The sequence below is a fragment of the Dicentrarchus labrax genome, unplaced genomic scaffold (genome assembly GCF_905237075.1).
Source record: "Dicentrarchus labrax unplaced genomic scaffold, dlabrax2021, whole genome shotgun sequence".
NCBI classification, from domain to species: Eukaryota; Metazoa; Chordata; class Actinopteri; family Moronidae; genus Dicentrarchus; species Dicentrarchus labrax.
This window is the reverse complement of record NW_026136711.1, coordinates 24332999-24350727: the sequence shown is the minus strand read 5'-3', so window position 1 is coordinate 24350727 and position 17729 is coordinate 24332999. Positions and strand designations below refer to the sequence as shown.

General features: G+C 39.0%; 2 protein-coding genes across 5 annotated transcripts in view; both read right to left on the bottom strand.

Moving 5' to 3' along the window:
- itga7 (integrin, alpha 7) overlaps positions 1-8366 on the bottom strand; it is a 34451-nt gene extending 26085 nt beyond the window's left edge. For 2 of the 4 annotated variants that reach the window (XR_007886540.1, XM_051415496.1), the window contains exon 1: positions 7840-8366. Coding sequence is in view for 3 of the 4 variants with exons in the window: in XM_051415496.1 (XP_051271456.1) it covers positions 7840-8057 (218 nt within the window). In the remaining variant the exon portion in view is untranslated. The remainder of the gene's footprint in view (positions 1-7839) is intronic. The other 2 variants (XM_051415494.1, XM_051415495.1) reach the window with 1 other exon arrangement.
- A 3969-nt stretch (positions 8367-12335) lies between these two features.
- On the bottom strand, positions 12336-16161 carry LOC127372250 (protein shisa-5). The gene is made up of 5 exons (XM_051415780.1): positions 15995-16161; positions 15642-15795; positions 15366-15517; positions 14563-14712; positions 12336-13165 (listed from the first exon to the last, which is right to left on the bottom strand). The coding sequence occupies exons 1-5, from the start codon at positions 16059-16061 to the stop codon at positions 13029-13031; spliced, it is 660 nt and encodes a 219-aa protein (XP_051271740.1). The 5' UTR covers positions 16062-16161; the 3' UTR covers positions 12336-13028.
- Between the last annotated feature and the right edge of the window lie 1568 nt (positions 16162-17729).

The following is a 17729-nucleotide window of genomic DNA, read 5'->3' as shown; positions in this document are numbered from 1 at the left end:
TGTATTTTTGGCTTTTCCATTGAATTACTTCTTTTCTGGAATCAGCAGATAAATATTCTTCAACATTACAGCAGGGAACGAGCATCAGTGTACCTCCATTATCATTCTCCCAGCTATTCGTATATCCATCACCAAATTTGTGTGTAGAGTCCCACCTAATTTATTTGTAACTACGAGCTAATTTCAAGCAAGATGCACCATTAAAACTTAAGAAAAAAAGGCTTGTTTAAAGCTTTCGCTGTGCTTATTCTGAATTTTGGGGAGAAAGGATTCAATACCAAGTTTGTGGGGTGTGTAGCTGTAAAGTTATATAACAACTAGTGTAATTAATTACTGTCAGCAGGGAGTAAAAAGTAGTAAAGTAATACTATTACCCTTGAAAAGAGCATTACTTTACATACATACCGAGACCTACTCAATACATAACTATTTGAGGAAATACTAAACACAAGCAAGTGACAATGATAACGTAAAGGGCATCTATATAATATATATACTGTATATATATATATATAGTAATTGTACCTTTTGTATTAAAACGTTCCTGTGTAATCAATCAGAAAATCTAATGTAATAAATACAAACAAAAAGCATCCACATCCCTTGTAATTTCCTGTTTGTGTCTGCTTCTCACAGCTTCTTTCCGATCTCAATTCTTTATCAGTTCCCAGCAGAGATGCCATCAGCTGATTGATTAAACTGCGTCTTTACCAGAGTCTGCCTCCAAAAGGCACATACACACACATAAATGTGGGCACACACACACACACACACACACACACACACACACACACATATTTAATAAAAGAAGAGACCTTCCGTGATTTATTCATCCCTTCAGCTCCCATCAGACCCTCGTCCCCTCCCCCACATACAGATCATACGATTTTCCAAGTCAACTCAAGGTAATGCCTAAACCACTGAGGGTTTTTTAATCAACTAACAGAGAAAGCAAATCTAATAGCAAAGCTATTAACATATTAACACCAAAGAAGATAATTAAGTGCACTGATAATGGAACAAAATGCCAGAAAACTTGACCCTCTCAGGACTTTATCTGCCAACTATCTCTGAAGTGCAGATGCAGAATCAGCTCCTGCTCCTCCTACACTGCCAAACGATGCATTTGTTCTGCATCTCCATCAGATCTAAGTTGCATGTTTCCCCCTGACTCTGCAGATTGTCCCGCTCCCTCCAGTGAGCACGTGGTCTGCAGAGCAATATTCCTGAAAGCTCTCTGCCGGGCAGCGCTGCTTCCCACCGAGCTTTTGTCCGGACTCAGGCAACCCAGTGTGGAGGAATGGGAGAATGCTAAATAGACAGAGAGTAAGTGGGAGCTAGTAAAAAGCATTAATCGTGTGTGTGTGTGTGTGTGTGTGTGTGTGTGTGTGTGTGTGCCAGACTGTAAAGCCCATGCTATATACCCTTTGCTCCTTCTGATCTCTCATATAAATAAGCACTGCAGCAGGGTGAGCTCCTACATTTACGAGGCTTTCACATGAATGGCCTCTAAGAGATTTAGAGAGAAAGAGAGGGAGGGAGCAGGAGAAAAATCATGAATTGAGTTAGGAAGGGAAAAGGGGGAAGGTTCATTCTCAACTCTTAAGCTGAGGGTGAAAAGGCAGCTTTTATTTGGCTATTTTAATGCAAATTAGCTCCCAGAAATTCTTTTTTGTGTTATGAATGTGGAAAGCAGTTATGCTGGGCCCCATTTACACACATTAAACATATATATATATATTCAACAAAAGACATGGCACTGGAAGGTAAAGACGATACGGAAGGCAAAAACCAAAGGTTTTGTTGATTTAATTCTAACAGTGAAATAAAAATTACCAATTACAAAACAAAAGACTTAAAGGAATAGTTTGACATTATGGGAAATATGCATTTGTGTTCTTGCTGAGAGTTAGATGAGAAGACTGATACGACTCTCATGTCTGTACGGTAAATATCAAGCTACAGCCCCTTACCTTAGAACAAAGACCAGACATTGGTGGAAACAGCTACCCTGGCACTGTACAAAAGTAACAACATGCACCTACTAGTTCCTCTAAAGCTATTGTATACACAAAGGAAGTTACTGTGACTGGCAAACAATTAGTCCGACACATAACCGCCCATAAAACTACTTCAGTTTTTATATAGATTAAACAAACAAGATATAATGTGTTAATATGTGAGTTTTAGAGGTTTCAGGTCAAACAATTGCACAATAAAAATGTTACCTCTTGTGCTGAGTTTCTCATCTTTTGCATTTGACTTTTCTTGCAATCTCTGTAACCTTTTGGAGGTCGACCAAAAATCCCTTTGACGCTCTACTCTTGTTTTTTAAGCTGTGTTAATCAAGCCTCCAGTTCAATGGGAGGATTTGTTCAGCTTCAAAAAGCTCTGTTTTAGATACTTACTCAGCCAGTGAAACCGAACTCCAGACTAGATGTCTGGGATTATATCAGCTACCTGTGGCCCCACTGGCATTGAGACTTCTCAGAAAGGCACCAAAGCAAAGTCCATGGTAAACATGAACTTTCTACTTTCCCTGTGACAGCAATGTAACACAGCCAACTACGTCTACTGACAGCCTGACAGTCTAACAATGATGTCAATGTGTGGTTGTGATGCACCCAAGAACAAACTGACATGGTTTGGGGAGGAAAGGCATAAGAAAAAGATAATAAAATGCCAATAAAAGACATGTCCAGAGAGGGGAAATGACTGCCATGATTCAAAACACAGCACAAAAGGAAGGATAACAATTGGGTCGGAATAGGAAGCACAATAGATGTCTTTCAAGGCCAGATAGAGATCCTTCAGCAAAAAACAATAACAGATGATTTGTGACCTACATCAGAACTGCCGTCCCCCACCTTTGTCAAAGCACTCTAAAACAGAGAAGACTTTTACATTAAATCACAAGGCTGAGATCAATATAAAGGAATGACATGAAACTGTAAGGATAAAGGATTTCCAGCATACATTTTGGGTAGCCTACAGTGTGATTTACAAGCCTTTGGCAGTTGGCTAGAAATCTATATATGCTATATAATGCTGTCATGGGTTTTGTTCTAAGTGTATTCATGTATGATACTAAATGCTTGCAGTATGTATAATCATCTGATCCTGAATATATACTATCAGCAGTGCAGGATAGTGACCAGCAGCTCTACAGCTCACTCTGTCTGTCAGTCGGTTAAAAACAATTTCCCCGCCCTTTGGCAGCCACAGCTTTCTCCCTAGGAGGCTGAAATTTGGCATGGAGGTCAAATGTTTGTGAGGTTGTGTGGCTGTGAATGCATGAAGGTGTGGATGCATGGGCATACGTGGACGCAACAAATTCCGGCTTGTCATTGGCCATGTTGGCAGTGGCTCTAGGAATGGCAATGAGTGTCTGTCAGTCGGATTTTGGTCCAGACAGAAATATCTTAACAACTTTTGGACTGATTGCCATGAAATGATGTACTGACATTCATGGTGGATGAATTGTAATTATTTTCGTGATCCCTTGACTTTTCATCTTGCACCATTATCAGGTCAAATATTGCTTTGTCCAATATGACCAAATACCTACGAAACGAAAGACATTCTCCTTAGCCGCAGTTGTACTTTGATTTTAGTGCTAATAAGCAAAAGTTAGCATTCAAATGCACTAACTTAAGATGGTGAAAATGGTAAACATGCTACCAGCTGAACATGAGCTTGTGAGCATTATCACTGTGAGCATGATAGCATGCTGATGTTAGTATTGTGCCTAAGTACAGCCTCTCTGCCCAATGCATCTTGTTTGTTGGTCAAATAGCTTCAGAAATACCTTCTCAACACATCTTTCTGACGGAAAGGCGTTTGAGTGTCCGACCATATCTTTAACTTTACAAAACCGACAATCAAACATTCACACTCCTTCACAAAGTGATTGGCCAGCTGTGCAGAGTTAAGAGAGGAGCCGGGGTTTGAACTTCTCTATGTCTCTATGTTTTTTCAAACAACTATTTGTGTCACTTTTCATGTGAAGAACAGAGTGTCTTCCAGGAGAGACTGTCAACTAGTAACTTTTTTGATTAACGATGTGGTTGATAATCTTATGAATTAGTGTGATCAAGCATAACCTCTAATCTAGTGAAAATGTAAAGTCAAAGTAAATACTGGTAGTAAGTCCCCATTGTGCACCTGCAAAGCATTTATCTATTTGCTATTACAACCTATGTATCTTTTAAATATTCTAAAAAGGTCTCATATTGTAAGATATGAAAGACTCTGGTGTATTGTACTATTACAGTATGTGCTGTAAAAACATAAATAAATAAACATGCAGTAGCTGAATTCAGGAAGATTGGCAGTAGTGGGATTAAGCTCAGGGGGCTTCCTGTCTTCACCAGGCAGTAAACTATTAGCAGAAGCACTTCTCATAGCAGTATAAATAGCAGACGAACACATAACTCAGACTCAAATACCCTCTCATCTCATCCTCTGTCTGGCATCAGCAGCAGCAGCAGCAGTAGCTGCAGGAGAAGTCCCTTAAGTTCAGCTTGGGGGCTCTGCTTCAGGACAACAACAACTAAGAGATACAGAAAGTTTACAGAAGCCAGATCGAGCCTCTTATCAACAAGAGACCACTTTACAACATGTCACTGAACGGGATCTCACTACAGCACATCAGTCAACATGAGATCATTGTGTCACATGGGTTGACCTTTGCCTCAGACTTTGCTGCTTCACTGAAAAGGGGCAGTAGGTTTAAGGGCAGCCATAATCTGTACTGAAGAGATACTGTAAAACGGGACAAAAAAGACATTCATTCACTAAAACGGCCAGCTGTATCTGAAGCTGAATGTCTGTTCCCCGACATTGTGTGGTCCTGCTTTTGAAGAAAATGCCTCAGATGCTTTAGGGAAAATAGTTTTTCCAGAGCCTCCAAAAAACTGTGCAACTCCAAAACCAGAGAAGGTGAAACTCACTTATGACAGTATGACTAAGCTGATTTCTATTAACACTTTAACATTATAGGTTGTATGATTCAGCCATGAGTAAGCACAGAACAGAGGATCAAAGCCGTAATATCATTTTCACCATTCAATCCAGTTGTATAACGTACAATGAGCGCAACACAGTATGACCACAGGCGACAGTAACCCAAACCTTCATAATATAAAGAGAAAATGAGTCAATAGCATCTAATTACAACAAGTTTGAGGCAAATTGTTTCACAAAAGTACATCAGAAGAACAGAGATGATAATGGGAGCACCTTGGAAAGTAAACTCTCAAATTTGAGCTGCAATAACAGAGAGGGCACTATCATAAAGCTAAATGGAAATGTATTATTCAGACAGCAAAGATAATTGCTGTGTTGCTATCTGAATAATACATCTTATTGAAAGAGCCATAACATCAACTAGAAATGCTTTGAACTCCTGTAGTCCACAGTGCTGATGAAGTCATCATCAAGTCATCAGGGAAATGCCATTGAGGACTCTGAGGTCATAGTCTCTGCATTTTCTCCTGAGAATCTGTGGGGTTTCAGTGGCAGCGGTGGATCTAGAGGGGTGACTTATATGGCAGCTGCCACCCCAGTTTGGGTGTTAAAAAACAGAATTGAATGTAATGATCTGCTATGGCCACATTTTAGACTAAGTGATAGGCTCAAGTTGAATGAAATATCTTAATTTGGGGGCTTTTCCAAGCAAATATTGATAGATTGTTTTCAATTAAATTACTAATTAAATCAGTTATTGCAGGTTTCAGGATTCCTGTATCAGCTGTGAAATATATATATATATATTTATACCATTACTGTTACCTATACCATTTGAAAGGACATTGGATTGTCTGAAAAATTTCACAAAACTTCAACCAAACTACTTTTATTAGCTCATGAAAAGTTGAAATAAAAGTTGGGAAATATTTACCAATGCAAGTGAACAGTTAACTGAATTTACAAAATGATTTTAAAAAAAATCTAATTTCAGAGACTCATAACCGCAGAATTTCTAAAATCATGACTACAGCCCTGTGAGTCATATGGAGATACAGTAGCCTTGCTGTTGGGACGGGGATGAAATCATCATAAAGTTATAGTGGGTTTGATGACAGAATACCAGCAACAGCATTATTCATCCCACTGTCTTCCATTTAGTGCATCACATCAGCACATCAAGTTAGTTTATTGACTATTTATTACATTAGCATTTTCTCTCTGTTGCAGTTTGTTTGGCCGCAGTAGTGAGCGATACAATACTTTGAGCTCATCGTCTGTTATAAATATATAAATAAATAAGTTCCAGGAATGCTGCTGAACAGTGAGCAGGTTTCAGAGCAGTGACATGACCCTGGCTCTGACTGTCTATGTGTCTGTAAGTGCTGATGTCATTCCCCCGGTCTTACCAGGCGACAGGATGACTCCAGCCCGGGTAAACTGAGGAGCCAACAGTTAAATATGGAGCTCCAAAACAGGGACCTGTTATAAATGAATTCCCTTATACAAAAAGTGTTTGAATTCATTTTAAGTGATGCACATTACATAAATGTTGTATTTGCTGTACTTAGGGGTGGAAAGTACTTATGTTTGGGATACCTGTACTTCCATTTTATTCAACTTTATACTTCTACCACACATTTTAGAGGGGAATATAATATTATGCAAAACGTTACAGTTAACAAAATGCATTCTCAATCCAATACTATAATAAGTAATATTGTACAGTATGACACTCACAGGGGCCATTTTCTTCTGCACAGCAAATATGTTTTGTTCATAATGTACTTTTAATTTCGTAGGAATTTAAATTCAGGTCTTTTAGTAAAGAGTAATGGAGTATTTTTACATTGTAGTACTGCTACTACCAAGTACAAGATCTGAATACCACTTGTTATAATCATGTATCACATTTATGTGCATTGTGTTTGTGTCTTACTGCTGTTGCTATAGTTAAAAGTGAATGTTTAACAAAAAAGTGAAGTTGTAACCGTATAGAAACGTTTGGATGACATTAACTGTGACACCTGAATTTGTAGCGGAAAATACAGAACTCTGCTCTGATGAAAAAAACCTGATCCTATGGATATGTTACAAAACTGTGACTCTCTGGCACATCACCAGATGAAATATTAATCGCAAAGTTTCAAAGGAGGTAAATTAAGACTGCCTCTTATTTACAGTCATGCAGTAAGCATTTCCAAAGATTTACAGGCAGACTGTTGGTATAATTTATTCATGGATTCTGGAGGATGGGGACGGGGCTCATGAGTGTTCCAGTCACACTGAAAGACACATCAAAACAGCTGTTGGCAAACAGCGGATCAGAGAACAAACATGGTTGAACAATCATCCATAAACACATATACACACAGCCCTACACACTATAGGACATATTAGTCCACTCCCCTAGTTTGAAGTCAGCATCAGATCTAAACTGCTTTGGAAAAAAATCACTTAAAAACCTTTTTCTCCTTCCTCAGAAATCACTGCCTGGCAGCTGATTCAGCAAGCCTACTCTCATCCACTCTACACTTACCGTAAATCATCGTCTATTAACTCAGAGTTCAGGCTGCTCATGCTGTACATGCTAAAACTCCTGCACTCACTTCAGTGCAATGATTTAGCAAATCCAAGGACGGGTGCAGCACAGAAATGCTGACTGTAGCCACACAACTCAGCTTTTACTCACAATTTCAGCTTTTAAATGTCCTAAAAATGAAAGATCATGGTACAGGGAACGTTTTGCACGAGGAGCAGGGGCAGATACAAGATAAAACACAATGAAACTGAATATGTAAGATGCAACAACAAGTCAAAAACACACAGGACACACAGGGCATGAGCTCAGTGCTGCATTCACCCACTCACCAGCTCTGAGGCTCTGGGGTAAGCTGTTGGTGAAGTGCTAGAGAGAAACCAAAAAAGGTCCCATGGTCCCCCAACTTATGCAGTGTGTGAGTAGTATCCAGGTTAAAACCCCACACTTGGCTTGAAAGGGACAACAGAGCCCAGAGGAGGGTAGTCCAAGGATGAGAGGAACAAGGTGAGAGGGAGACACTGTTCCCATGTCCCACCAGGGCTGCCATAGCAAGGTGCAGAGCAAGTTCAGTTCAAGAAGAGTACAAGGCAGATTCCTTTTATGGCTCCCAGAGAGCTAAAAGAGAAAAAATGGGGCAAATCCTGTGTAGTCTCCTCTCCTGTCCTCTCCTCTGTGGATGCCTCCCTTGTTTCCAGTCTTCTTCCTCCCTCGCTCTGTCGTGCTGGCTCTCAACTCCGTTTGCTGCTGTCAGTCTGAAGAGCAGGCTGTGAAAATGTGGCCGCTACGAGTATATGTGTGTGTGTGTAAGTGTGTTTCTCTCAATGCATGTGCGCCTCCCCCCTCCTCTAAGCTCTGAGGGAGACAGAGGACAAGTGCCTTGAATAGCCCGCTCACTCCTCCCCCCTCCCCTCTCTCCCTTTCAGTCCCTCCACCACCCTGCCTCCCCTCTCTCAGCTGACATCAACACTCAAGGGACTGCTGCCAAAATACCAGGCAAGGTTGTCAAGATACTTGGAGGCTATTGAATAGAGAGAGAGAGGGTGAAAAGACATTAGACTGTTTTATCTGTTGAGTTCACACGGTCCAAACTGCCTTTTTCTGTGGCTACTCGTTGGTGCAGGTGCTTGTAGATCCAAGGAACATAAAAGGGAAAAAACTGAGGTACAATCTTGAGATTTAAAAAGACAGACAGATGAAAAGTCTAAAGGGTTTTTTTTACCATGAGCTTGAAAGCCCTGATGTCTGACTTCTGGTGGCAGCGATCTGGAATGAATCTGGGAGACAAAAGGGGCCGAAATGTGCACAGTGACCCAGGAAACTTTATTACAGACCTTTAGCTCTTCTGGAAAGAGAGAGTGGGAGGAATGTATAGGCCGCTACAGAGCAATGTTCACAAAGGAAAATTGCATTACTCCAACGAAGCATATTAATTGTTACGTGAATTATAAGTGCTTTACACCAATGATTTTCCTACAAGTTGCTCAGACAAACAACACAATGCCTACCTCAGTAATGGCCTCTCACCCACAGCTGTTGTTTTAACCAGCTGATTTCTGTTTCTCTTGAGTCAATCTGTGTGCAGCTGTCAGTGTGTCACCTCAACTGTTCCACACAATAAACCTCACACACAACAGTTGCACACCAGTGACACGAGAATAGGAAATTCTTGATATTGAGGAAGGACTTTATATATATATATATATATATATATATATATATATATATATATTCATATTTCCAATCAGGTGTTGAACCTTTTCTTGCATTTAAAAGTGCAAAATGAATATATACAGAAAGTCTTCATAAACCTTGAACTCTGCATTAAATATGTTACTGTAATTATTAATTATATCCTGAAATTCAGATGGTTTGTTTTCTTGCAAAGAGCCTCCAGTGGATGTGGTGGACTTGGTTGGTGTGGGAATTTAGTTTTGAGCGTTGACAAAGAGGCAAAACTTTTCACATTAAGGAGGATTCAAACTTACCTAAGATTCATCTCTCTGGGCACCATCATCAATGTTTACACACACACACACACACACACACACACACACACACACACACACACACACACACACACACACACATACAGGTTACTAGGGGATGAGGCTGAATTCCTCTTGTGTGAACTGTCTGGCAACATGAACCTGCTTCTGGTGTCAAAAAAAAACTCTCTCAGCCCCCTGCTGCCCCAATGTGGTATTAAAGAAGAAGATTAATACCACAGTAAGATTAATATGTTTCTATTATTTTGTCCACCCCATCTATATCAATGAGGGTAAGCTAAATAACCGAAATCTCTGATGATTTGAGCAAAATACTAAAGTCAGCATGTGCACAGTGACAATTCTAACATGCTGAGGTTAAGCAGGTGGCTTCAATGTTCACCATCTCAGTTCAGCATGCTAACATTTGCTAATTAGCACAAAACACAAACACATCTGAGGCTGATGGAAATTTAGGTATTTTCTGGACAAATAAAAAAATGTGACTTAATGATGGCACTACCTGACGAGTGAACGAATGTCTGTAAATTTTATGGCAATCCATCCAGCTAGTTATGGTTAATACTGTAAAAACACATATCTTGAGTGTGTAGAAATATCAAAATATGAATGATGTTGGAAACTTTTTATCACTTATCCTTAGTGATGGAACAGATTTAAAAATAACAACACATAAATAATGCTGTCAAGTCTGTTTGTGTTTCCAAGAATGTGGGAAAGTTCAGCATGTTTGTATCTCTTAGGAGCATCTTTGCCAGATTTGCCAGAGTTTGTGCCTCTGTCAGCAGTTGCTCCCACACACTCACTCCTGAATGATTAACGAAAACCAGATCACAAGGTTGATTTCTGATATCCAATAACATAGTGTGACCCCTGTCTGTTCGCCATGTGCAGCTCGGATTTGAGAAATAAATACCAGAGGGATTCCACAGAGCAGAAGAAAAGGAGAAAGAAAGGAATGGTGTGGGATGTCGAGAAAATGCTGAAAACATCGTAATGGCAGCTCGGGCAGGAGGCCAGGCAAGAATGTCTTCAAATAGAACAAAGCACAGTCAGAGGGACGGATGGAAGAAACAGAAAAGAGAAGAAGAAAGGGATGGAGAGGAAGAGAACAGTAGTGTTGGCTGGCTGCAAAGATTATCTGTCACATCTTCCATGACTCTGGCATCCCTACACAAGAGCTCATTAGCAGTCTGAACCACACTTCAAGGAGAGATCTTATTTTAGACAGCAAGCAGGGAGCAGTACATACACGCAGGGTCATTTTTCCTCTTATAGCCCCCCGTCACTTCAATGACTGAGATAGCCGCAGTCAGCACTATTACTGTATTGATTCATGGATCGTGCGGGATGCTATAAGAGGGAGTGGTGCTGGTTATTACGGGATTAAATGCAAGCACACCCACTCTGACTATTTAACTGCAGATGATCCCACAGGAAGAGGCTAAACTGAGCACAGTGGTTTTTCCCACTGTAGGTAATAACATTTAGTTCCAACATTATGGATTTTATATCACTGATTTCATTGTAAGAGGGTCTGAAAAGCAGGCTAGTAAATCTCTCCATTACTTTGATGCATTGTTGGACAAAAGGCCTAGTGTTGAGAATAGGTGACACAAACTCCAAAGGGTGTTGTGCTCGGAAAACTCCTCATGCAATCATCATCATCACATAAAAAAAGCCCATAATGCAGCAACAAATAACTCCTCACTCGAGAGAGCAAAAAGACCAACAACAAGTTCAAACCTGCAGTCATTTGGTGTGACACTTTACATTTCGGAGTTGCCAAATTCTGTTACTTTCACTGGGGAAGAGAGACAGCTGATGTTGTTTGATGGGTTTGGAAGCTTTTCTGAATGGACCTTTTTCACAGCAGCCATCTTGATATGAAATAGTAGGGTAAACAGTTATTAGCAATGACACAAACTCTGTTCAATTCGGGTCAAACATAGTCAGGGTTTTGCTATCGTGCATGTTGGCTCACTGGAAAGGCTCTGATACAAACAAGAACACTTGTGTTTACCCAACTATTCCATGTCAAAATGGCTGCAGTGAAAAGGGTATATTGCTGACTCACAGTCTGATGAAACCTAACATTGTCAAATATTTTGAGTTATAAAAAATTAGACAAACTCCAGATAATCGACCTGGTGTGTCCCTTTACATGTGACGTCAGATTGATGATAGTCAAAATGTTTGTACCTCTGTATATTCTCACCCAGTGGATGAGTCAACAGAAGAAAAATGGGTTTCTCTTTAATAAGAATAAGATTATATAACTGTATTTGAAGCTGACACAAATCAAGGGGAGTCAAGGAGATGTTGATCAAGTTCATAATGGTTCAGGGGCGTTAACAAAGAAACTAAGTAATACTACAGTTATTCCATAAACAAACAAAACATTACAAAATTAACATAAACAAGTTACCATCCATCACCATAGGCATTTTCAACATCATATTATGTTCACTGCACCAGTTTCTTAAACTACCAGCAAAGCTCAGTTGGGCTCAGAATATATGACAGGATGAAAAGTAAGTTTAGTGTCCCTGAACCAGACTAAATGTACTATCTTGGATTGAAAAAGCAAAAGAATTACACTTGTAGGTGATACAACACTGAGTGTTAGTGTTAACAGACCCATGTGGCTTACTTCAGTACTGTTGTACTATACATTCACTCAAGTACTCTGTAGTTTATGAGGAATTCCAGTTCTATTAAAGGTAACAGAGATTATATGGTTTATCCACATCGTCAATCCTCCCTAATAACAGAAAAACCAACCATGTATTCTGTACATCAAGAGATTAAAATATCTGTTATTTAAATCTTTGATCTCTGCTTTATTACAATGAGACAAAACAGTCACACATTTATTGTCTTCCATGTAAAACAATATGCTTGATAACAAGTCTCAGTAGCACCAGCATGAAGCATACAGTGTTCTACCATTTCCCTTTCTATACAAAACAAAGGTGGCGACCTCTAGTGGTAGTTTAGTAACAAAACATGTGTCAGCATAATTTCAAATCTTCAAATCTTCAAATCTGGCTCTTTCAAGGTGGACGGAAACCCTAAAACTCCTCAATTGTTCAAGAATAAACCAAGACTGAGCACAACAATTAAAGTATGTGTTGAGATGATGTGAATGAATCAGAATTCTTAACAGATACAGAAAAGTTACACCTTAACTGTCGTGTCCATCATATCATTATTTCTCTTATCATGTGAGATGTGTGTTACTTCTATTTTCTCCATACATACATTTTTAACATTCAACACTTTCATTTAAAATTGGACATATTTTAAAATTGGACAGTGCTAAATGAATGGTCATTACTGAAGCTAACCCATAAAAAGCAGCAGCAGCATTGAGTTTAAATTCCAGACACACTGCTATAGAAACTGTAGATTTCTCAAGGTTTGTGATTTGAATTTGACATCCTGCAAAAGTTTCCAGTGTATCAACACCAAACATTTTACTATCTACCATCTACTACAAGGTATTCGGTTTAAGGGTTTGGGCAATAAGAGGGGTTGTAAGGCAGCTGGTCAAGTTCATGTATATTCGGTGGCGGTCCATAAAGCTGGTTGGAGTAGGGGTACATCAGCTGCCCTTGACTGAATGCTGGAGGGTAAGCAGGATCGGCTAAAAAGACAAAAACAAATATTTGGTTTGTTACTGAAAAATTATGTTGCTTTCTAAATTATAAATTTTTTTCTAACCAAGATGTTGGCCTGTAACAATAATCATGAAAAGATAATACTGGTGTTTATCTTTTGATTTTGAATACATTCCTAAAATACCTGGGCACTGTAGTTCTTAGCAAACATTACTATATCAGGGGTAAATAGCGAATTTGTTGTGGACTATTTTAAAATGTGGATTAATACACATTTGGTGCTCTAGTGAGTATTTGAAACAGCAGGATGTATGTGAGATTAACTCTACAGCGCTCATGTTCATGTTGATAAGGAATATGTCACCAAATGCAAAGGTATGGCTCATTGTTTTTAATCATTTTTGGCAAACAATGACACAGGAACAAGCAGACAATACTTGTTAATATGATGAATTCATTGTTGGGTTTTTTCTTTTATAATTTTGTTTTTAATAATTACTCTTTTCATGGGATTATTTTCATTCACTCTAAGAAATCAATTTGGCATGCCGGACTGGTCTAAATACTACAATACCTATGAGCTTTGGTCACTGTTGCTATGGATAAGAGGCGCAAAACAAAATGTAGCAACACAGTAGCTGAGTTCACCCAAAATTGACCCCGAAATGAAAAGTGAACTGAAAACACTGTAATCTTTCGTCCATCATGCAGATATTTCCTAATGCAGTTGTTAATCTTATTCACTGATCACTTAATCAAGAGAGTTTAATGACAATCTGAGCTGCTGAAGTGCTCAAACTCTGAATCATGTAAAACTGTCAATGGAAAAAATGTGGGGGAAATAACTTGTCCAACTTCACAGCTTTATTGGTTTTGGACATCATTGTGGTTCTACAGCACAGAGGATTAAGATATATCAGGCTTTAGGTATACACAATATGTGTTGACAATAAAAAATACTGGATATCAGCAGACTTTTTCTTTAAGAATTATTGTTGCTATCAGTAAATGCTAACAACACTGATTTGTTAATGCAAATCAGACCGTAACCCTTTAAATATATTCTAAATCACAGAACAAACTGAATCCTCTTCTTTGGACAGGTGGACTAGCTTGAACAACTGGTTGACATCAACCAAGCCTGTTACACCTGTATATTCCTCCTAGGTTGAATTAGTTCATGTAATGTATAATGTATCAGCCACTGTTTAGTAGAATAGTTAAATCAGAGTAACACATTTATTGTTTTGCATGTAAAACAATATGCTTGATAACAAGACTTGGTAGCACCAGCATGCAGCATACGTTATTCCATTGTTCTATATAAAACAAAAGTGGGGCAGAGGCAGTTGAATTAGCCTAAAATGTACCAGCAACTGCTTAGCAGAATACTAACATTTATAAATGGTATGAGACAACTTACTGGCTTCCATGTATGAGGGTGGTGGTGCTGTAGGGATGGGCGGGCCTACATATCCAGGCTGGACAGGTACAGGCTGGTAGCCTGGGTAGGACGGTTGATATCCGGAGGGAGAGGTTGGCTGCTGGGGTAAGTTGACTATGGTGGCCACAGCTGAAGGTAAAGTCAGAGATTGAGTTTGGTTTGAAAATAAGCTGCCAATAATCTACTGTGATTTGTTTGCAGACTGAAACAAATTCTATCCAAAGACAGGTGGATCCAAAAACAAGGTTTTTTGTTTAAAGGAAAGTTTCAACATTTTGGCAGATATACTTAACAGAGTTCACTTTCTTGATGAGAGTTTGTTGGCTCTGTCAAAGCAACAAATCGCTGTTTAATTGGGCAGTTATGTGCCAGACTATTTCGTGGCCAGTCGCCAGGCAACCAGCAGAGACTGTAAGAAGTTACTGGTGCAGCATAAAACAGAAATGTATTATTGTACAATCCAAACTAATGAGATACAATGTGTTAATTTATAAGCTTTAGAGGTGCTGATGGGCCGATTTTGTTTCATATGGACAGAGCCAGGCTAGCTGTTTCCCCTTGTTTTCAGTATTTGTGCTAAGCTAAGTTAGCGGGCTCCTGCTTAGCTTATAAGAGTGGTATTAATCTTCAAAATTTAACTCTCGACAGGAAAGCAAATAAGCATATTTTCAAAAGGCTGAGCTTTTCCTTTAACTGTATGTGTAATCGCTTGCACATACAGCACATAAAAAAAGACTGCAGTTTCCTGCACAAAGTAAACTGAAACCAAACATGTCTCCTACTTTGGGGCCTCTGTCCTTTTCGACACTTCTTGTAGCACAAGCAGCAAGGAGCCACACAGCAGACGATGAGACTCACACAGAAGATGATGGGAAAAATAGTCCCCAAGATGCTTCCGAGAAGCATGGGAATATGATTTTTAGCATAGCTAGGCCTGGGTAAAAAGACACAGAAAAGGCAATTTAAGGAATTATAATGATTAAAACTATTTAAAATGCTGATATTATCTTGCATCCTGTACGTGTCTCAATCTTTGTATCATAGAGAGTGAAGCACACCTTCCAGAACAGCGATCTTGTTTTCCTTGAGTTAGCCTGTATTTATTTTCATTGCAGCAGTATTTTTGGTTGCAGTTTCCACAGCAGTACTGAGAACATTGCTGATCATCATGATATTGACCATCCGTGTCCCAATAGCTGCTACAGTAATCAGCTGTAACATATAAAATACAGGGTCATGGTAGTGAGGGTGAACTGATAACATTAATAGCTGAACTACAATTACAGTTGTCTCTTTTAAGTAGTAGGTTAAACATACATTTAGATGCAAAATGTCAAAGCTGTCAGCATATCACTGAGAAAGTCCTAAAGATCTTAAACATGGGGGAAAAAAACACCACAATGAAACTCACCCCATACAGCCGGGAGGACGATCACACACAACACACACACAAGACAGGACAAGACGCTTGAAACCATAACTGCTATGATTTAGTGTAATGAGGAAATGTCTCTGACTCTGCAGTGAGACAATTGTTTCAACATGTCTCTTTGTCCCACCCTATAGCAAGTAGTCCGACAACATTCCTCGCTTCATGTGAAAGATTGGCCACCGGATGATTTATGGAAGATTTTTGCATCAGGAAGTGCTCCTTTCAAACACTTTTTTGTTTTGTTTTAACTCACTGCTGCTGACCCCTTAAATGTCTGCCTTTTATTTTATTTTATTTTATTTAACCAAATGAAAGTCTAATTGAGATTAAGTCAGTAGCACAACAATTGTGTTACAGCAATGAATATAATACAGACAAGTTGAAACCAACTTGTATAGCAGACCACACACGCAAGTCTAGCATTGCAGAGTTTCAGTTTCTTTTCCTGATCAGTTAGACAATATTGTATGTGTTGCAATACAGTGAACTCCACCCTTTGCTTTTAACCAGCATTATTATCTGCTTCCTCCCACTCTCTCTTGAACTTCGACACTAATATGACAATAATAAATGGGGAAATAATTTTCCCACCAGCTCCTTTTACTTAAAGCTACAACAAGAAGTTTTTAACTGGTCATCAAACAGTCTCAACTGAATACTGATGCCTCTGTATGACCTACATAAACAAACAAGACCATAAGTAAGAAGATTGACTATTTCTATAGTTATTCTTAATTCCTGCCACCAGGTCGGATTCCCCCTTGAAATCAATGAAACAAGGGGGTGGAAACATTGTTGCTTTTGTCCACAGGGGGCACCAGCAACAACAACAACAACAACAACAACAACAACAAAGGTTCCTTGTTGCTGCTTTAATGTAAAACAGTTTAGTGGAACGTCAATATGGACTAGAAGGCCTAAAAAGCCAAACTACTAATCCACTTTACTAACCTCTGCTTCTGTTCTGCCTCAGTTCCACAATATATGTTCCACAATAAGAGTTAGCTCATTACTGTTTGTGAAAATTTTAAATAATATTGGAGTATTCTGTTTTTGTTCAGGCAGTTCTTCATTTTAGCTAATCCAGACTTAAGTATCATCTCATAAAACTTGGTAAAGACTTTCCCGTTCCCCTCAGGATGAATTGTAGGAACTCTGGTGATCCCTTGTCCAACACGACTTTAATACACTTAATCATTCACTAAGATGGTGGGCGTGGTAAACATTATACCAGCTGAACTTCCACATGTTAACAATTGTTGTTGTGAGCATGTTAGCATACTGATGTTAGCACGTAGGTCAAAGCATCCACAAACAGGCTCACAGAGCTTCTAGCATGGCTGATCAGTCTTCTTATCTGAATAGAGGGCCTAAAGATAGAAGGTGTTGTATATTTTAGGGAATTTAAAGCCACTCTGAGATAAATTTAATCAATTTGACAAATGCGATATGTCAAATACTTTCCACTAGACCCCCATGTTCTTTTAATGTCTTGTTACCACTGACAGTAGGAGCCCTTGTGCTTTTATCCTGGTTGGACACATCTCACTATTGATAAATGTTCTGCTTCCTAATTTTGTTATGGATTTACTTTTTTAGTAATTTAATAATGTTTTTTTGTGTTATCTATTTTGCTACTGAGTTGTCTAGTATAGACTTTACAGAAGTTCACTTTGAGTTATCAGGTTGTATTCTGAAAATTCAATAACAAAGG